This window comes from Heptranchias perlo, chromosome 3 (genome assembly GCF_035084215.1).
Source record: "Heptranchias perlo isolate sHepPer1 chromosome 3, sHepPer1.hap1, whole genome shotgun sequence".
Lineage (NCBI taxonomy): Eukaryota > Metazoa > Chordata > Chondrichthyes > Hexanchiformes > Hexanchidae > Heptranchias > Heptranchias perlo.
The window spans coordinates 84983619-85005516 of NC_090327.1; the positions used below are offsets into that span (position 1 = coordinate 84983619).

General features: G+C 43.4%; 1 protein-coding gene across 1 annotated transcript in view; it reads right to left on the bottom strand.

Moving 5' to 3' along the window:
• Positions 1-21898, bottom strand: part of znf704 (zinc finger protein 704) — a 202901-nt gene that overhangs the window by 32048 nt on the left and 148955 nt on the right. Inside the window, exons 6-7 of the mRNA XM_067980699.1 lie at positions 16227-16327; positions 9041-9302 (exon numbers count right to left, since the gene is read on the bottom strand). Of these exons, the coding sequence (XP_067836800.1) occupies positions 9041-9302; positions 16227-16327 (363 nt within the window). The remainder of the gene's footprint in view (positions 1-9040; positions 9303-16226; positions 16328-21898) is intronic.

Below are 21898 nucleotides of genomic sequence, written 5' to 3' on the forward strand. Positions count from 1 at the left end.
TAAAAGTAGCTTTAGAAAATACAGATGAGCTGCATATTTTGACACAAAGGGGTGATTTTCCTGTTGCTACTAAAGCAGGACAAAGATAAAATGGTGGGCAGTCGCGCCAACTTGCCATCTGTCCCGAATTTCGGTCGCAACTTCATCCAGGCGGCTGGAGTTCTTGTTAGAAACAGGCGGGAGGCTCATGCGTATATGCGAGTCGGGGTCAGAAGTTATGACCCCGACGCCATTTTTGTCTTGGCCCACCTGACTACCACCAGTTCCTGCTCCCACCCACCAACCATGGGCGGTACAAGATGGGAGGTGGCCAATCCCAGTAAAAATTAAAGGGATCTCAGCTGCAGTGAGGGAAAGCTGGATGGAGGTTTGGGAGACATTTTTATGACAGTTGCTTATGGATTTTGAGCCCTAAGGGCTTCCAAATCTAATGTATTTGATGCTGTAGGTTCTGCACACAAGATGCCTGCTGCTCTAAAGCACTGATTCTGTTCACTCCCGACATCTATACCACTCTTCCTTAAGGCACTGCTGCAGGACCTTCACATTCAGCCGCCCACCTGATTTCCAGCCTCCAGATCGGCAAGCTACCTACTGGGGTGCATATTTCACGCTGGCAACTCCCTGACCACATTAAAATGAGGACACAGGACCATAGTCGATCAGGTCCCACACTGGTTCCTCTGGACGGCCCTGCCCACCCGAACAGTGTGCAAAATGAAAATTGCCCCACGTCAGATCCTGGATTAGTTTATCCACAGAACCTCCTTTGATTCTTGCACAAAAATACAAATCAGACAAAAGCAAACTGCTGGCAATATCCTAACATATAGAAATTATTACCAAGTTTTGAAATGGTTTGTCAAATACCCAATAATGACTAGAGAATTTCCTGTGGATTGGAAAATGATTAACTAACTGCATTATTTAACAAAACATTCAAGATACCTGGAAACTACAGACCAGGAAGGTTAACATCCATTGTAAATAACTTATTTGAAATCCAGTGGGTGAACATTTTGAATAGCGTAACTTGTTAAAGGACAAAAGTCAGGAAATTGAGGCCATGATTAAACTGCTGCAGTTTTCTGAAACCTTTAATGACATGATGAACATGAATTTGGATTAATACATATGGATTTTCAGAAGATTTTTGAGAAGGTGTCTAAACAGTAATGTAAGAAGTCACAGAATAGGAGATAAAACGTGGACTTAGACAGAAAATTGTCTTCAAAACAGGACAGAGAATAGTCATTTATGGGAACTTTTCAGGCTGGAAAGAGGTCACAAACAGACTATCCAAGCAGTCACTTTGGGGAACCTTGTTATTTTTCATTTCTATTAATTAATGATTTTGACCAGAACATAGTAAGCAAAATCTCCAAGTTTGCAGATGATAATGAAATAGATGGCAGGGCTTATGGTGATGAACAATGAGACCTGATTCAATGCCAGGCTTAGCTGCAGTAAAGAAAACGGCACAGTAAAGAAAAGGGCAAATAAGGTACTGAACTGTAATTGCAGAAGAACAGAGTAGCAACCTAAGAATTGTATAATATGCTGATCAGACCCCATCTGGAATACTGTGTGCAGTTCTGATTGGCTAATCACAGGAAGGATATTATTGTCTTTGAGATGGGACAGAGGGCAGCAAGATAATTCCAGTTATTAGGGATTTATGAGGAAATGTTAAGGAAGTTTGGAATTGTTATATTTGAAAAGACTCTTTGAGATGATCTAATTGTAGTTTTCAACACTATGAAGCGATTGACAAAATCAATCCAGGCAAATTTTTCAATTCTGGATGAGCTCAAATACCAAGGGATACAACTTAAAAAGCAGACAGTTGGCAGTAGGAGGGGAAGTCGTACTGAACTTTTAATACCGAAGCGATAATAAATTTATAGAATAAGTTTCAAGAGAGGCCTTTGAAGCTTTTTAATGTGTTTATAAAATCCATTGCTAGTTCCTTTTATATTCCCCCTCCAGTCTTTTTTCATATCCCCTCTTAGCTGTTCTAATCTCCTTTTTTGCTTCCCCTCTATATTTTCTACACTCTGCTCCATTTTCTTTTGTATTATTAGCCCTATATTTGTTATGTACCTCTTTTAAAGTCTTTTAATTTTTCAACTCAACCGAGATTTTGCTGCACGTCTCTTTGCTTCTTATAGGGATATATCTAGTTTGTCCTCGTCATCTCCTGTTTGGAAAGTTCCCCTTGTTTGTCCAGTATCTTATCTGCCAATTTTTATTTCTAATTTATCTGGGCTAGTTCCCCTTATATCTGATGGAAGTTGGCCGTTTCCAATTAAGTACATTTATCTTCGACTGTTCCCTCTCTTTTCCAATTTTTCCACAAAACCTAATTATGTTACAGTCGCTGTTTCCTAGATGTTCCCTTATCCTTATATTACTTATTTGCCTCACTTCATTTCCTAGAACTAGATCCAGTATTGCCTCTTTCTTTGTTGGACTAAAACATTCGGGTAATTTTCATTTTGGACACAGGTGGAAAGCTGGCGGCAGTGGATCGGCTGTCCGTTATACAACCCACCTGGTTTTCATCTCCACTGATGTATGATGCGCTAACGATCCACAACCGCCAATTTTCCACCAGCATCTCAATTCTAACCAAACAGATACAGCTTTTTCACCATCATTTTTATGTTCTAGTGCTACAATGAACCTTTGTTTAACAAATCCATCCCTCCTCTTACTATACCCTGAATATTTTGTAACCAGGAGAGTTTAGCTCCCAGTCCTGCCTCAGCCAGCCATGTCTCTTTTAATGCTTTTATATTATTCATAATACTTTGTGCATTTATGTACATGCAACTCAAACCTGCCTGTTTATTCAACAGTCTTACTTTTTTATTACCTCCTTCTTCTGATCTGTTCTTTATTACTTTCCTGCTTTTCTCTTTTATTTTTCCTACATTCTTTGTTACTCATTATCCCGATCCAGGTCAGCTGTTGCCTTCGCGAGCCACTGTCGTGGCCTGTGGTCCAGTTCCACATTTCCCATCCCATGCGCTACCACCTTTTGATTGTATTCTTTGTGCTTGTGTATTCTAAGTGTTTCACATGGCCTTCAGAGAGCGTGGAGAAGTGCATGTGAGGCCACAGGTGAAAGACACAATACCCAGTTCAAATCATGAGGGAGTCCTACTGTTACTAGATAATTAGATACTTAGTGGTATGGGCACAACCCTGAACGTAAGATACTCAGATCGCCATACTCAAGACAATATATAAGGCAGGACTGAAGCTTGTAACAACAGGTGGCAGCCACCTGGGGTACTGAGTTACTCTGGTGATAAAGGTGATTCAAAATTTAAAAGTGAATGGAATAGATGCAGCAATGCCTAAAAATGTCGACTAGTTCAGAAGAGGCAGAAATTAAAATGGCACGTTTAACAGCAGAAGAAAAAGTATGAAAGACAGAATTCCAGCGAAAGGAGCGAGAGTTTCCATTGAAAGAGAAAGGGATTCAGCTGGAGAAAGAAGAGCAGCGTGGACAGAAAGAAGAGCAACACGAAGGGTAAGAAGAGCAAGAATGGGAGGAAGGCAAACTGCAGGAAGAGGGAGCGACACAAATTCAAGGCCAAGGAGGATCAGCAGAGCCAGCATGAGGTTGGCGAGAAGGCCTGCTGGTCCCTGCGCCCAAAGGTCCATGCCAGGAGCTTGAATTTTTAAATCGACCCTATTCAGTTCGATTTTGCCTTTTTTTTGAAAAAGGGGAAGAAATGTCGATTTTTCTTGGCAACTGACAGAATTGCAGTTTTGAATGATGCAAATCCCGTGAATGTGATTTAATATGTGGGAATGAGAAATTAACAACAATTAACAACACATTTGTCTTAATGGTCTTAATGCTTTTCATGTGTCTAACAAGCTACCTAACAGTTATACATTAAAGTTCATTTCCCCCAGCTGTGAAGAATTTAGGGAATAATTCAATGAAGATTGAGAAAAGGATAATTTTCAGACTAGCCCCTGGATGCACTGGTAAATGCTTTAATGGAGCACTGCAAATGGATTTTTAGTCGGGGAGGATTGTCCTTAACTATGCTAAGAACTAAATAACGACAGCAATTAACGATAGCAGTGAATGAATGAATGCAGCATCGACGACTCATAGGATCTTGTAAAATGTCCAGAAGAAATTACATGATTTTAAAAGGGCAGAAAGGTGAGGCATGAATATTACTGTAAAGTAGCGGCACAGGAAATGTATGGACATGAAGGAATAGTTGTTAAAGATATATGTAAAAAATGCTGTACTAACACATAAATGTCAGCAAGGTCATAGCAAATAAGGTAGTAGAAGTAAATATAGCGGACTTATGCAAATTACATTATACATACTACGACTGATGTAAGGAATCTTACAACACCAGGTTATAGTCCAACAATTTTATTTTAAAATCACAAGCTTTCGGAGATTATCTCCTTCGTCGAAGGAGATAATCTCCGAAAGCTTGTGATTTTAAAATAAAACTGTTGGACTATAACCTGGTGTTGTAAGATTCCTTACATTTGTCAACCCCAGTCCATCACCGGCATCTCCACATCATGGATACTACGACTGGAAAGAGAATGAACTGCAGGAATATTCTGGGCCAAATCACCCTCTCTTAATTCCCACTGCTCTTATGTTTAGGTAAAACATACACTTAAAATGATGCCACACATGGAACAAGGGACAGACCCTATCATATGAAAAGATTCACTCCATATGAGGAAAAAATAGTTGAATTATCAATTGGAAAATTGTGTGAACCACTGACTTTCATGTTCAAATTCCTATATGTGTGCTCACTCTGCGTGGCAGCGTGAAATTATAAAACTTACCCCTATTCTTTTATTGATGACAGGTTTCCCACATGATGAATCAAGGGGGGAGACCCCACCACCATCAAAGCAAGGGACAAAACGTGACAGTGACCAGTGACACAGACAGCAGGCTCCAGCTCCAGGAACACTGGAGCAGTAACCCAGCTCCGGGGCACTGGGAGCAGCGATACGGAGAGCAAGGTCCCCCAACTCTGGGCAACCGGGAGCAGCACAACAGTCGCAGAGAGCAAACCACCAGCGAAGGCCAAGGAACTGGATCTGGTCGTGGATCTCACAGACACACCACCCCACGGGACCCCGCCATCAACCGCCGAACGTGGCCCCTCCCCCAGTGGAGGACAGTCCTTGTTCCTCAGCCCAAGGATCATCCAGAAGTTCAGGCGCACCACACAAATGCAGAATCAGGACCAATGGATGGAAATGGAGGGTAATGTAGAACCCAGATTGATGTAATTGTAGGACCTTAATGTTTGTCCTTTTTGTATTTTAAAATGGCTTTAAAAATTGCATCATTAAACTTGCGTAGTATTAAATCAACTACGCGATGTGCTGCGACCCTGAACTACCTGTCTAGGGTCAAGAGGGATCTTCTGTTCTTGCAGGAGTCCCGCACCTCAGCAACTATCGGCAGTGATCATGCATGTGGACCCATGGGTAGTCGATCTGGTCAGGAGGCAACGATAGTCATTCCTCGGGCCTGGGGATTCTGCAGCGAGGAGGCCAATTCACCATCACCGAGGTCAAGGAGGTGGTGGGGGGCTGCCTGCTCGTAACAGATGTTCTGTATAAGAATGCCCCGCTCTGACTGGTCCGTCGGTTCCAGGATAGACTTCTTATTTGTGTCCCCAACGCTCAAGGTCAGATCCACCGACGTCCAATCGGTGTTCTTCTCTGACCACTGCCTCTTACTGGCCGACTGTCAATCGCAGCAGGGTCAGAAGGTGGGCAGGGGGATACGGAAGCTGAATGTGAGACTGTTGACCCTGGGGAACATGGAGGAACTAAGGAAGGATTACCCAGGTTGGAGAACCGTGAAACCCCTCTTCGACTCCACAATGCACTGTTGGGAAACAATCAAGGCCAACATCGAGAGGTTCTTCATCCTCAAAGGCGTTCAGAGGGTGAGAAAGAGAGACAGAGGGAAGGGTTCCAGCTCCAGAAAAGCATACAGGATCTGCTCCAGCTGCAGTCGATAGGTGTCGATGTCGGGGAGGAACACAGAGAGGTGAAGGGCCAGCAAGCCTCTCTCTTCGTCTGCGAAGCCTCAAAGATCATCTTCTGGTCCAGAGTCCGCTCCGTGACGTCTTTGCAGGCCGACATACTGAGGATCAGCAAATCCTTTTATGCCAAGCTTTACGATGCAAAGCCCACAGACAGCACGGCCTCCCAGTCCTTCCTGTCCACCATCAAAGAGATCTTAGAGGACAGCGAGCGGGAGAGCGTGGATTGGCCACTGACTTTGGACGAGCTAACAAAGGCCTTCCGGTTCTTTGAGAAGAGTAGAACTCCCGGAAGCGATGGCTTACAGGTCGAGCTGTACTCAGCTCTATGGGACTGGGTAGGTCCAAACCTAATGGAAGAGTATGGGGATATGCTTCTGGCAGGTAGTGTGTCAGAGTCAATGAGGAAAGGCATCATCACCCTCATCTACAAGCAGAAAGGGGAGAGGGAAGAAATCAGAAATTGGCGACCCGTTTCCTTGTTGAATGTCGACTACAAAATTCTGTCTAGGATCATCGCCAACAAACTCAAGTCTGCTCTGGAGCAGGTGATCCACCCCGATCAGACCTGCGCTGTACCCGGCAGGAAGATCTCTGATCGCCTTGCGCTGCTCAGGGATACGATTGCCTACGTGCAGGACAGTGGGGGGTGGACACCTGCCTCATCAGCTTGGACCAGGAGAAGGTCTTTGACAGAATGTCCCACACGTACATGATAGATGTGCTCTCCAAAATAGAGTTTGGGGAGGAAACCTGCGATTGGATCCAACTGCTCTACACGGACATCCATAGCGCAGTCCTAATCAACGGGTGGGAGTTGGAGAGCTTCCCGATCAGATCTGGAGTCCGGCAGGGCTGTCCTCTCTCTGTGGTCCTGTTCCTGTGTTGTATCGAGCCGCTTGCCGTGTCCATCAGGAAGGACGCGGGTATCAGGGAGGTGACGATCACAGGCAGCGGAGGCTCTCAGGTTAAGGCTTCCCTGTACGTGGACAATGCCACCGTCTTTTGCTCCGATCAGCAGTCGGTCCACAGCCTGATGGGCATCTGCGACCAGTTCAAGCTGGCCTCGAGGTAAGAGCGGGGCCATGTTCTTTGACAGGTGGGACACCCGATCCTTTGTCCCCTTCACCATCAGGTCTGACTACCTGAAGGTGCTGGGGATCTGGTTTGGGGGCCCCAGGCCTACACCAAGAACTGGGAGGAGTGGGTCACCAAGGCAAAACAGAAGCTTAGTATGTGTGGGGGAGGGGAGGAGTGATCCCTCTCCATGGCCGGCAGGAACCTGGTGATAAGGTGTGAGGTGCTCGTGGTGTTGCTCTATGTGGCCCAGGTCTGGCCCATTCCCCACAACTCCGCCGTTGGCGAGACCATGCAGACACTGCGACAACGGATTAACGGACACCGCGCAACAATCGCCAGACAGGAGGGTTCCCTCCCAGTCGGGGAACACTTCAGCAGTCAAGGACATTCAGCCACCGACCTTCGGGTAAGCGTATTCCAAGGCGGCCTTCGAGACACACGACAACGCAAAATCGTCGAGCAGAAATTGATAGCCAAGTTCCGCACCCATGAGGACGGCCTCAACCGGGATCTTGGGTTCATGTCACGCTACACGTAACCCCACCAGCGAACAAAAGTTATCTGTTTTTAATATAACGGGTCATTTGCTGTCTTTCTCTTCCTTCCGGATGTTTCTATGTTTCTGCCTCTCTCTCTGTTTGTTTTTTTTGGTTGTTTGTATATTCGGTGGTACTGTAGGTAACACCTCTCTGTCTGAACACTTTGATTGCCTTGGCAACGGGCAGTTGGAAAGATTATCTGTAATCACCAGGTATTGTTCTGTGATTTATAAATGCGAAAGGTTCGAGGATTTCTTGACATTCACCTGAGGAAGGAGGAAGCCTCCGAAAGCTTGTGATTTTCAAATAAAATTGTTGGACTATAACTTGGTGTTGTAAAATTGTTTACAATTACCTGAGAAAGGATATACTTGCCATAGAAGGAGTGCAGTGAAGGTTCACCACTCTGATTCCTGGGATGGCAGGACTGTCGTATGAGGAGAGATTGGGTCGACTAGGCCTGTTTTCACTCGAGTTTAGAAGAATGAGAGGGGATCTCATTGAAACGTATAAAATTCTGACAGGGCTAGACAGACTGGATGCAGGGAGGATGTTTCTCTTGGCTGAGGGTGTCCAGAACGATGAGTTACAGTCTCAGGATATGGGGTAGGACATTTAGGACTGAGATGAGGAGAAATTTCTTCATTGAGGGTGGTGAACCTGTGGAATTCTCTACCACAGAAGGCTGTGGAGGCCAAGTCACTGAATATATTTAAGAAGGAGACAGATAGATTTCTAGACACCAAGGGCATCAAGGGGTATGGGGAGAGAGTTGGAATATGGTATTGAGATAGAGGATCAGCCATAATCATATTGAATGGCGGAGCAGGCTCGAAGGGCCGAACGGCCTACTTCTGCTCCTATTTTCTATATTTCTATGGGACGCACACCGAGACAGATATCAACTGCTGCTGGAAGACCATCAACTCGGTGAAGGAGACCCTTTGGTCCGTCCGAAACCTGCTGGTCTTGCAGCTGAAGGAGCTGCCCACAACCGAATGTTGCCGACTGGCACACTCCAAGGTCCAGGAGTTCGTGCTGCGGGATGCACTGAAGCGAAGTGAGGCCTACACAAAGGCTCTATGGGGAAAGGCCACCGTGTAAGGCCATCCCACCTTGTATTGTATAGAATGTATTAGAAGATATGTATCGTGTTTTGAATTGTAATGACAGGATCGGAATCTGTACGATCTGTATTGTGTTTTTTGAATTGTAATTGTGTATTTACACTGGACTGTGTGTATCCTTAAATTTTATGAAATAAAGTATATTTTGAAATAAAAAAAGATGAATCACTGAAACCTCAGCAAGTTAAAGTAACTATCTCGAGATGCATCTTGTTACCTGATAAGCATGGTCAGTATGGACGAGGTAGAGGCAGGTTGGTGCCGACCGACTCAGTGGAGTGGTTAGTTTGGTCTCGGTTCTTATGACGGTGGCGTCAGATCGTCCTGCATCCAAGCTGGAGAGTGTAGGCGGTGAGGCCACAGCTGGTGACACCGGAGAAAGGCTACATAAACCCTCGGCTACAGAATCTGTGTTCAGTTTAATCTCTTGGTAGTAGAAGTCTTCTTCACCATCACTGCAATCTGAATCTACACTGCGTCTATAAAGAGAAAATAGATGGCCACTTAGTATCCAGTGACTATCAGAAACCAAATATAATCTAAATAATACAAATCACTCTGCACACTCCCAAATTAATATTGTTGCATAAAACTTGTCCTGCTCTGCCCTAGCATTGCATTAGCCTTTCCAACAACATATTCATGATTACTGAGATTACAGACCAGCTCTAATTAATGATAGGAAAGGAATTCAGATGACAGTTTTATTTAATTTACTGCCACTAATACATGCAAGAAAAAAAAGATTTCCCTTTTTCGTTTTAGTTGGATTCCAAATCCGTCCTAGACGAGAAAGAACAGGGTTTAACAGAATGGACCAGCTAGACTTGAATGGAAGAAAGAAAACAAAACTCTGAAGTACTCCAACTTCCCCCCTCCCCATGCGCAGACGGTAAAGAATAATGGAAGCGGTTTGGAAAATCATTCAGTGACAGCCCACTGAAGAAGAGGTGCAAAAGGGATGAATATGAGTCTGATGGCTTTAATTAGGTCAAGTGGGGAACTCTTGTGAAATATAATTTTCCTTTAAAAAAACCTAAGTCTGAGTTAAAAAAATGAAATAAAATTGCAGGGATTCTATTTCATTTGGACTATTAACTTTGACAGTCATTTTTGAAGTGCGATTGTATGTAATTCATTATTCAAAAAAATCTGCAGGACTGTAATACATTTTCTCTCCATTTTTAACTATTCAAATCCTTTTCAGTCTTTGCTCCAGTCTCTGAGAGGAGGATAGATAAACTACTCCCAGTGAACTGAAGCAGACAATCTGCAAATTGGATTGTATTCATCCCTGATAATAACACTTCTCAGTATTATGAATTTGTTCTTTTAAAAATGAGAAGTACACCCAAAAATGTAGTAAAAAGGAGCACTGATTACAACGTGAAAATGTTTTAAATGGATTACATTTATACTATGTATGTAGATGTACAAATTAGTAATAAATTTTGTAATTTTTGAACAATTTTACATTATTAAAGTTAAAATATTGCACTAGATTTTTTTTAGAGAATTGCCATTATCGACAGCTCCCAGTTTGTATTAAACAATATCCGCAGTCTTCCTTTGGCGCCCTCTCGCAAGCGAGCTCAACATTCAGAGCTTTTCCCTCTGGCCTAATTTTGCTTGATTCCTAAATTGTGCCCACCTGATCACATCAGCGGTTTGCTTTCCCCTCATCTTTACTAAACCACTTCATTTGCAGCCACATCATCATCTGGATACCTTCTGATTTGATCTGTTAGCCCTTGCATGCTAAAGGCATCTGTACAAGAGATCTGGAGCAAAGTATCCCTAAACAGCCTTTGGCATAGAAAACTAATTTCCTGACTAAACTCAGATCTTGTTCATTTTTATATGCAAGAGATTGTGTCTACAGGAGCATAATTATTATATATTAATCTCCTTTTAGGAGGCCATTTATCATTTTCACAAATAATTGTCTGGGGATGTGAGATTGGGAAGGGAGGTTAATGTTCCATGAACAGCTCTTGTGTATTTATACATATAATTTCATATATACATACTCATCATTTTACTAATGCACCTATTTGGCAGACTGTAGAGTAAATAAATAGTGGAAATTGTGCCAGTCCAATCATGTTACTGATTAGTCCATTTTCTTCTTTTTTTCTCCAAGTTGCTCCATTCATTTCTCCCACACTCCCTTCTCTTTTGTACTTTGCTCTTGCATATACAGCTTGCAATCTTATGAAAAATCTGAGAATTAGTGATGGCTCCTGTGATAAATAAGAAGCAGTTCTATCTTGTTTGGATCTGGTAGTTGTCTGTTTAAATAAGGCACAACACATAAAATTTCAAATAGCCACCTGCAGCCTCAAACCTATGCTGTTACAAATATCATGAAGCTTGTTGTTAAGCCTCCCAGCTAATGGGTTGGGAGGTAGTCCAACGTGTGATTTTCAGGTTATGTACAGACTTTGTGTTTAGTTCAATAATTATTATGAATGAGACTGATAGTTATGAATTGATAACAAGCCTTGGCAACAGGTCGAGAGCTATTAAAAGGAAGAACCTGTAAACAGTTCTTGGGAGTTTAATTGATCAAGCAAAATGAGGTGTTCATCGAGAATGAGGTAGATTTTAGCTAGCTCCAACAGCTCATAAAGAGAGACAGTTATTCATAGAGATATAGGTTAGAGACCATTTGTTATTTTCTTCAATTAGGAGATAAATACTAGAATTTCTACTATACATTTATATTTGCTATATTGTTTTTAAAATAGCTTGTTCGTTGCAAGTTTAACAAATTTGTTTAATTGTTCAAAATTAAAATGATGTCTGATGTGATCTCTATTGCTTATTAAGAACTGGAGATAAATCCTGTGGAGGAATAGGATAATTCCAGTAGCTTAAATAAAAAGTTAAAAGACTGCGGGAGTGAATTTCCGTGGCGGTTCTCCCACTCATCTGCCATACTTTTATCAAAGAGCTACAGAAACCTTGTGAAAATGCTGTTTTTCTGAGGTTTCCATAAGCTCTTCCGTCGAACTTATGGCAGACAAGTGGGAGAACACTCATGGAAATTCAACCTCTAAGGTTTCCCTGTTTGTTATACTGCGATAGTAAGACTAGTGAAGACACTTTTGAAGACATAAAAGTCAGAGTTATCAAATATACGAGAGCTGAAAAATCTAGAGTAAAGTATAGAAAAGACCCAAAAATATAACAGCCCCTACAATTTTTGAAGCTTGGTAGCTTTAATGAGGCGAGACACCATAAACCTGTCTCCTTCTTCTGACACTGTTCCTAATCCTTCAGAAGCAATATTAACAGTCCTCTCCTTAAGTAACCTATCTTCAACCCTCAATTCTCTCCAACTACCATCCTATTTACAACCTTACCTTTCTTTCCAAAGTCCTGGAGTAGGTTGTTGCTTTGCAACTATAGTTCCACTACTCCTTGTTGAAGGTCCTACAATTTAGCCTCCACCCCATGCCCCTGAGAGCACATTGGATCAAAGACACAAGCAACATCCTGAGTAACTGTGATCATGGCTTTGTCCTTCCTCAACCTCCCTGCTGGGGTTGACACAGTGGACCACTCTATCGTCATCTAACGCCTCTCCTCTGCAGTTCAACTCTGTGGCGCTGTCCTCTCCTGGTTCCACTCATACCTGGCACCAAATCAATTCTAGCTTTTCTTCCCTTATCTGTACAGCCACTTCCAATGTACTACAGGAGTCTATTTCTGGATCCCTCCCCGCCTTCACTATCCCTGGCAATATCATATATAAGCATGGGCTCAGCTCCCACATTTATGCTGCCAGCACCTAGCTCTGCTTCTTTGTCTTCTCCATCAATCCAAACTTTCTCTTCAACTGCCTATCTGGTATTATGACTTGGATGACCAAAAATTTCTTCCAGCTTAATGGAGGCAAAACCTAGATTTCCTCTTTGGCTCATGCTAATACTGACATGCCTTTAGCCTTGCCTCCATCATCATCCTGGCTGCCACCTCAGATTGTCAGGAGAGGTTAACCCTAAACTCAGCTTCCCCCCCCCACATCCACTTTATTACCAGGACCGCTCTCCACAACATTGCCTGCACGCCTGCTTCTCCTACACTGTTAAACCCCTAGTCTATGCCTTCAAGAAAGATCTCCGGACCAGCCTCCCCGCCTTAACTCTCCACAAGTTACCACTACGTAAAAATACTGCAGTCCACATCACTACCTGCAGAAAATTCCACACTCCCATCTCCTCGATCCACTCAAAGCTCCAATAGCTCCACATGTCCTGTGTCAAAATTCTTTCGAGTCCCTCCATGACCTCATTCTACTTTAGTGATCTCCTCTGGGATTACATCTTCATATACACCTTCTGCTCTTCTGACACTCCGTCACAACTTGTCCACTGTTCCGTCCCATCCACCATTGATGGCTGCTTATTCAGCCAATCCTTGCCTCGTTTCCTTCGCTTTCCCAGCTCCTTCTTGCCTTCAAAGCCTCCTCAAAACCCTTATCTTTAACCTGCAATTTGCCCCGCAACAGCACCCTCTCTGTTTTACCTTTTTATCTGCCTGGGTTCCACTGTTTTTTCCCCTCTTTAACATAAAGCCCTTTGAGAAATTTTCCAGGTTGTGAGCACTACAAAAATGCACGTTGTTGTCTTATTTTAATTAAAGTAGAAACGGCTGAAATGCCGCCTGTAAAACTGTTATGGAACGGTTGCAAGTCTATTATTGCAAAATAGTTTTAGAAAGTTTGAAGTGATAGTTAATGTTACATTGTGAATTGAAACAGTTCTTGCTGCATAATTAAAAAAAGACAACAATTTCCCTTTTTATAGTGCTTTTCACAACTTGGAAAATTTCTCAAAAAGTTTTATGTTAAAGAGGGGAAAAAACATTGGAACCCGAGCAGGAGGTAAAAATGGAAAATAGGCTTCAGGGCTTTTGTCTGCCACACAAGTGCTGGATTGAAGGCCAACTCAATTCCATTTTCATGATCCAATGAAGTCTTCTGCTTCTGCTGTTAAAAGGAGAGATTTTCTGCTCTGATGTGCAGGGAGTAGAAAATTCAGGGCCAAGTCAGTGCCACGATAATGTGCCAGGAGCATTCCTCAGCTGCACTGCACAAACTCCATTAAAGGTCCAAAAAAATATCTGAATTAAGGCCAGGTTTCCTAATGGTTAAACCCAAGATGCAAGATCATAGCTGTGCATCTCTATAAAATGTGCAAACTTCCAAAATGACTTCTCAGTCTTGAGAACTTATGTTCTTAAAGGTGTATATCCTTAGGTTTTGCATGTGACAGTAAAGGTGCATTTTCTTTGGCCTTTTTGGTTTGGATTTGCCTTTTGTTTAGGTGAAGTTTTTTGGCCATTTTGCAATTTAATACAGATTTTTTTGGGGGGTCACATCCTACTGTTCAGGGAAGTTACATTATGAATTGAAACAGTTTCTGCTGCATAGGAAGGGCATTCCACTTGTCCTCAGGAAGCTAGAGGATGAGGATGAATTCCGCAGGCATGAGAAAAGGTAAGTGTTTGCTTCAGAGGTGGGCTAAGCGGACTTGCTCCTATGCAAGGAGGCTGGTGTACAGACAGCACCGCAGTTATGTGGGGGGGTGTCTTCGTCTCTCACACTTCACCAGGGATGCAGTCTCCTAACTTTGCTGCGGTCTGGACTCAGATCTCCAAACCTGGTTCATTAGCGAGATGGCTCTTCCCCTGGCAGCAGAAGCCACCGCTGCCTTGAACTTCTGTGCAGTGGACTCCTTTCAAACAGCCTGTGATGACATCTGTCAGATTACCTATCCTGCAGTGCACTGCTGCATATATCAGATGACTAATGCATTGTTTGCCAGGACAAAGGTCTTCATCACTTTCCAAGGGAAGATGATTAGTAGCAAGAGGGCTCTTCATTTTTTCAGGGAGACTGGCTTCCCAAGAGTGTAGGGCCTCAGTGATGGATTCCGTGGCGGTAGATTTTAACTTTCACCACTGAGCAGTAAACGCAACGCTGTGGATTGGCCGCTCACGGGGTGTATAGAGGGCGGCTGATCCGGTACCATTAGCCTGGTGGTGATAGTTAAAAGTGGATTCCTTTCTCCAAATGTCAAGGACGCACGTGTTGCATCAGCAAACCTCCAGAGAAGACCAGCTTTAAAAGTAACAACAGGACTAGGTGTGTCCACTTGTTATGGTTGTTGGAAATGTGAAGACTATCTGCAGCGTTAGACCCTGTCTCAAGGTGCAAGTGACAAGCATTATGGAGAAACTTGCAAAAACTGAACTAAAATAAAATCCCAGAATATTTTCTAGTCACAGTGGAACCTTCATTAGCGACATTCCAATTATCTGCCTTCCCAATTTTCTGCCAGAATCTTTGTGAGACAAAGCTTTGTGGAGACATCATCTCGTTGCACAGCCTGCTAATGTTTCTTTTGTTATTTGTATTTTGTTTCCTTTCCTTGGAGAATAAAATGCCACATGTTTCTTTTGTGATTTGAGTGTACTTGTCTTCATTCCCAGTGCCTAGGGACTAGGATGCTATATGTATGAGAAAAATGTGGGGAATCTTGGTTATCTGCTAGCTTCCATTATCCATCCTGAGAATTCCCTCCATTATTATGCACAATATCAGTTCCATTATACACCCAGTCAACTGTATAATCTGAACCATCAGCTACCAAATTACAGTGAACTTAAATTAACAACAGTATGACAGTTTAAATGTTGCAAACTTCTCTATTATTATTAAAAGTGCACAACAAAACTTTCAGCAGAAAACACCATTATCATTTCACTGTAATTATAATAAGACATATATAAGAGACCAAATGACCAACTAATATCAGTTTCAGTAGTTTCAGACTTGAAGCTGTATTGAAACAACCATAATGGCCATTTTGAATTGATCCCGAAGGTAGTTGCTTTTTGGCAGACTCAGTCTACTCCTAATGATCAAATAATATGCTTTAATGTGAAATATACTTGCATTAAAGCCCTCTTTAGATCACTCTATGCCATACTTCATTCCCTGGTGGGTGTCAGATTCCAAAGCCATTGTTAATGGTTCTGTTAGGGAGGACAGGTAGATCACTTGCTCTGAGACTTCTGCCAAAAATACTTTAAATTTGTTAGAAAGTGCACAAGAGATCTGTGTGAAAATGCTTGGCCTCCAGTTGATACCTCGTCTTGATAGCAAGGCCTGTACTAGTAACTCACCATATGAAGGATCGTGGGTATAAGCTGCTTCCTATCAGTGCATTAGACGGTGTCTCAGAACACCATAAAATTGCACCATCTAATATTTTCACTATATCAAACCGTATAATCCCTTTTAAATATATTCAATAATGATGGTATGAGAACTAGCCTATTTTATAATCGTCCACTAAAGCTAGGCTCCTTCCCTGTGACCTGCATCTTACCCCAAGTGGATGGTACGAATGTGTTTCTGGATCCCTGCAGAAGTGCTAAGCACCTTTCCACAATTCTTCCACAAACACTTGAACATAACTTTCATGGAGTTCTGTAAAATAAAAGAGAATAGATTAAAAGTTTCCTGTGTCATTGGCATTCTGCCATCCTGGGATCTAACCTTATAGCAGACATGTAAAATGATCCAAATAAGTGGTCTATGCGAGGGAGACAAAATGGGAAGTTTGCAAGGACTGAGGGGATAAGGGTGGATTTTTGAGGAGGGAGGTGATAATTACAGTTTTTAACAGGAGGCGGACAGCACGCAAGGAGAGGGATCTATTTACAACATGGGGGCGAGGAATTGAAGTTGGGGGTCAAGGGAGCAACAGGTGTGGCTCATGGACAACAGCGGAGATAGGAGGGAAACTAGAGAAAGATGTGGGTTCAGGGTTAGGGCAGAGTAGCTTGGGAGGGAGGTTTGGCTTGATGCGTTAGAGGAAGAGACAAAGCAGCAGAGGCAGCTAAATGGATGGTCTCAATCTTAGTGACAAAGAAGTCCATGGGCTCCTTGCACTTACTGTTGGAGGTGAAGGTGGAGGGGGCAGGGCAGAGGGGTGTAAGGAGCCAGTTGTTAGTGGAGGAAAGAAGCCGGGGTGGGGGGGGAGGCATACCAAAGGGAATGACCAGGATGGAAGAGAGTGAAGATTTTACTGGAGACAAGGGCATGAAAGGTGGAGGAGAGGGAGTGGTTAATTAAATCGACAGCTGCAGAAGAATTGTGGCGAATGAAAGGTCAAAGGCTGGGCTGTTGGCAGCTTGAAAGTGCAATTGTAATTAACATGAGGGAGAGGTTTTTCCAGGAGAGATGCAGAAGAAGAGAAATAGCATATAGTCAAGGACAAGGATACTGGACCAGAAAACAGCAAATAACACGTTCCCCTCCAAGTCACACACCATCCCGACTTGGAAAAATATTGCCGTTCCTTCATCGTCGCTGGGTCAAAATCCTGGAACTCCCTTCCTAACAGCACTGTGGGAGAACCTTCACCACACGGACTGCAGCGGTTCAAGAAGGCGGCTCACCACCACCTTCTCAAGGGCAATTAGGGATGGGCAATAAATGCCGGCCTCGCCAGCGACGCCCACATCCCATGAACAAATAATTTTTAAAAATAACAGCGAGATAAAAAGAAACCTTTTAAATAGAAGGAAAAATTGGTAAACAGAACTATAGTTCAGCAATGGGGAAATAAATAAATAGGATATGGCAAGGTTACAAATCAAGAATATTGAGTAAGGGAAAAAGGGAGTGTATCAAATGCTAAGGTTCTATGGATGAATGGGGAGATTTCATCAAATGTAAAATGTATTTAGCACTTATAAGGCAGACAATAAAAAAAGAAAACCAGGATTAATGTAAAGGGTTTTTAAAAATCAAAGGCGGAGAGGGAGTATGAGAGAAAATTTGCAAAAAACATAAAGGAAAATAAAAGAGCTTTTCATAAGCACATTAGTAGCAAGAGAATAGTCAAGTTAGGGGTAGTTAAGTTAAGAAATAAAGGAGGTAAACTTGTAATGGAGAATGAAAGAATGGCAGAGATATAAATAAGTACTGTGCCTTAGTTTCAGAGGAGGTAGATAATTGGGATTGTAGAACAGTTCGTGACCGTCTCTATTCAAAGAGAGATTGTACTAAAGAACTTACTCAAATCACTGGGACTTGATAGTTCACAACTGAGGAGAGTGAGGGAAGAAAGAGCAGAGGCTCTAACTGTAATTTTCCAAAGTTCACTGGAATGGTAAATTGTGCCAGAGGGACTGAAGGGTGTCAAAAAAAGGAGACAAGAAAGGATAGGCCTGGGATTTAAAGTTTTACTTTAGTTGTTGGTAAACTACTACAAGATGAAATTACTTAGCATTTGGAGAAACATTCATTAATCAGAGCCAGTCAGCATAAATTTCTAAAAAAGCAGCTCATGCTTAATCAAACTCCATTCCTTAGCCACCGACTCCATCCCTCTCTCTGGCCACTGTCTGAGGCTGAACCAGACCGTTCGAAATCTTGGTGTCCTATTTGACTGAGATGAGCTTCCAGCCACATATCCACTCCATCACCAAGACTGCCTACTTCCACCTCCGTAACATTGCCCGTCTCCGCCCCTGCCTCAGCTAATCTGCTGCTGAAATCCTCATCCATGCCTTTGTCACCTCTAGACTTGACTATTCCAATGCTCTCCTGGCTGGCCTCCAATCTTCTACCCTCCGTAAACTTGAGCTCATCCAAAACTCTGCAACCCACATCCTAACTCACACCAAATCCCGTTCTCCCATCGCCCCTGTGCTCGCTGACCTACAATGGCTCCAGTCTGGCAACGCCTCGATTTTAAAATTCTCATCCTTGTTTTCAAATCCCTCCATGGCCTCACCCCTCCCTATCTCTGTAACCTCCTCCAGCCTTATAACCTTCCGAGATCTCTGCGCTATTCCAATTCTTGCCCCTTGCGCATCCCCGATTTTCATCGCTCCACCACTGGTGGCTATGCCTTCAGCTGCCTAGGCCCTAAACTCTGGAATTCCCTCCATAAACCTCTCTGCCTCTCTACCTCTCTCTCCTCCTTTAAGGCTCTCCTTAAAACCTACCTCTCTGAGCAAGCTTTTGGTCCCTGTCCTAATATCTCCTTATGTGGCTCGTTGTCACATTTTGTTTGGTAATCGCTCCTCTGAAGCACCTTGGGTCATTTTACTACGTTAAAGGTACTATATAAATGCAAATTGCTGTTGTTGTAGGGATTTCTTTGAAGAAATGACATAGAGGATAGATAAACAGATTGAAATGGATGTGGCTTATATGAATTTTCAAAAAGCATTTGATGAGGTACCAATTAAAATTTCCAAGATTCCTGGGGGAGGGGGGAGCAAATCTGGATCTGCAACTGCAATAGTTGCAAGAGGACCCTGTAAATAAGATATTAGGAGCTTGAGCTCAGATTAGAGAGTCTGAGAGGGCCCGGCAGTGAGCTGAAGACAGGCCTGAAAGTAAGCAGGCTTTTAAAAAAAAAGTTGCAGATTTTCTTAGGTCTCTTCAGTAGCAGCCAGAAGGCCGCGAGGCTACCAACTGGACCCACGGCTATAGCTTTGCACCTTTATCCTCCCCAGTTTTTGAGCCCTAGATTCAGCCAGAGTGGGGGGGGGTGTCTATGCCGGGAGTGCCCCAAGCCATATTAATGGTGCACTTAAGCCTGGATAGGTGCAGTGCCCTTTGAATGCGCAGCTCCTGTCCAGCACCAGTGCGAGGATAATTTGCCCCCATAAATTCTTTAAAAAGAGAATTGGATAGTGCCTGAAAAAGAAGACAATGGGAAGTGAGCAGGAAGGCAGATTAGAATCAACGGCCTAGAAATTGGTGCCTGGGAACGATCCCTGCATGTAGCAAGTAGGCCCAAGGTCCACCCGATATTGGATCTTGGGCCTCATTAACATGAGGTCGACAGGCTGTCACTCTTATCAAGTTTAACACTTATTTAGAGAACCACTGATTGCTCGATGTCTATCGAAAACAGGTCCTAAACCATTACAAGGCAGCGGCTCAGACTGTACACAGTTTGCTCATTAATACTTCAGATTAGCACAAGTTCATTTGAAGTTAACAGTCTTAAATTGGAAAGATGATTTTGTTCTTCCTGAATTGGAAAGGATTAATGATCATGGATTTAAGCGGAAAATTGGAGGGCCTGTTTGGTCTTGAATTTCTCTGCGCTACTTTCTTTATCAGCTAAATTACATAATAATGCATACCAAGAAAGCACAAAGTGAACAGAATTTTAAAAAAACTTTTTTCTCTCATCAGGACAGATTTTGACTTTGTGCAATAGTGATGGCAAATCAGCAGCCCGTTTTACATCTCTCCTGATTTAAATAAAACTTCAATGGAAATAAAAATATCGTGCAAAGTCAAAATCTACCCCATCCTCCCCATACAGATATCGAGTCATGCTGAGGTACTATTCCATGGGTGCTGACAATACCTCACTCAAGCAGTCATCTTTCCTCTGTGAGCCCAGACAGTGAGGCGCCAAAATTAATGGTGGATTGCTCCAGCGGTGCAAGTATGGTGGAGTGGAACTGTCACCCACCCTAGCCCCGGGCCAGAGACCCCATCCCAAATCCCGGGCTGGTGCCTACAAGGATGCATCCTGGCACCCATCCCAATCTGCCCTTGTAAAGCAAAGCAGTACACAACCATTCTGCCTGAGGTCCCTCTAGACCTAATGGGGCCAAAGAGTAAACTTTTCGGAGTCTTTGGCTCTAAAAGGAGCCATTCTGACTCCAATCAAAATAACTGATCCCCTCTGTGACCTTGCTTTCGTTAATGAATGGGGCTCTCAGCTGGCGTGAGTTCCATTGACTTTCGAGGATGTAAAGGACAGAAGCCCTCCCCGCCAGGAAAGCCTGGGAATTCCTCTAACACGCCCCCTTGATGTGAAGGGGGCGAGCAGAAAATCTGCCCGTGGTCCCCCACTGGAATTTAAGTGGCCACTCTGAACGGGGGCAGAACCTTGGCGAAAGTGGGGGTTGTTTCAAATTCCTGAACCCCGCACCCTCTGTAGGCTTTACGCCCTCTGCAGGCTTTATGCCCTCTGCAGCACCAGGACCTCTGGAGCCTAAGTGCCAACAAGCCATTCAATTATCAGAAGCATTACAGTCAACCCTAATTCTATCCTCACCCAACATATCAAACGTAAGGAATCTTACAACACCAGGTTATAGTCCAACAGTTTTATTTGAAAACACACACATGCATTTTCCAGCAACCGGGTACAGAAACCCTGACTGATTTCCTGGTCCCCTATCCCCCATAACACTTTGCCAACAGCCCAGGGAGTGAGATCAATTGTAGCATCCCCATCGCTGTCCTGGCTGAGAAAAAAATACTCATCACTGACCAGAGGTTGAATCCAGGACCTTCTCAGTCTGTAAGTCTCAGTACCACACAACATGGTTCATTTACCCATTGAGCCACTGGGGGAACACAAGAAGCCATTTCTATCTTTCAACTCTCCCCTCTCAGGTTTCCCTTCTGAAGGGTCTGGAATGACTTAGCTGTAGGCAGCTCCCTACGTCTAATTGCAATGTTCTCTCTGGATTTCCCAGTAGACGCATTATCAGAGCCAACATCAGGCAGCAATTTGCTTCACTGAACAGTTGGTCATTCAACAAAGTCTGAGCATATTGTAGTGATTATGCTGGACTGTCAATTTAAAACCTTTTACATCAGGTCATCAGCAAAAGCATGAGGCTTGGTGACTGGAAACTGAACAACAACAGCAACATGCATTTATTGAGCATATTTAACATAGAAAGACACTTAAAAGAGGTGTAAGGAAAGAAATGGATGTCAAGACAAAGAAGGAGAAGGAGTGATTAAAAGCTTGGTCAAAGTGGTGGGTTTTAAGGAGGACCTTAAAGGAGGAAAGGGAGGTGGAGAGGAGTTTAGGGAGGGAATTCCAGAAGGTGAAACCTAGAAGGCTGAAGGCACAGCTGCCAATGGTGGAGCGAAGAGAGTGTGGGGGGGGGCGGGGTACACAATAGTCAGAGAAATGGAGAGTTCGAGAAGGGTTGTAGGGCCGCAGGAGGTTACAGTGATAGGGAGGGGCAAGACCATGAAGGGATTTAAACACAA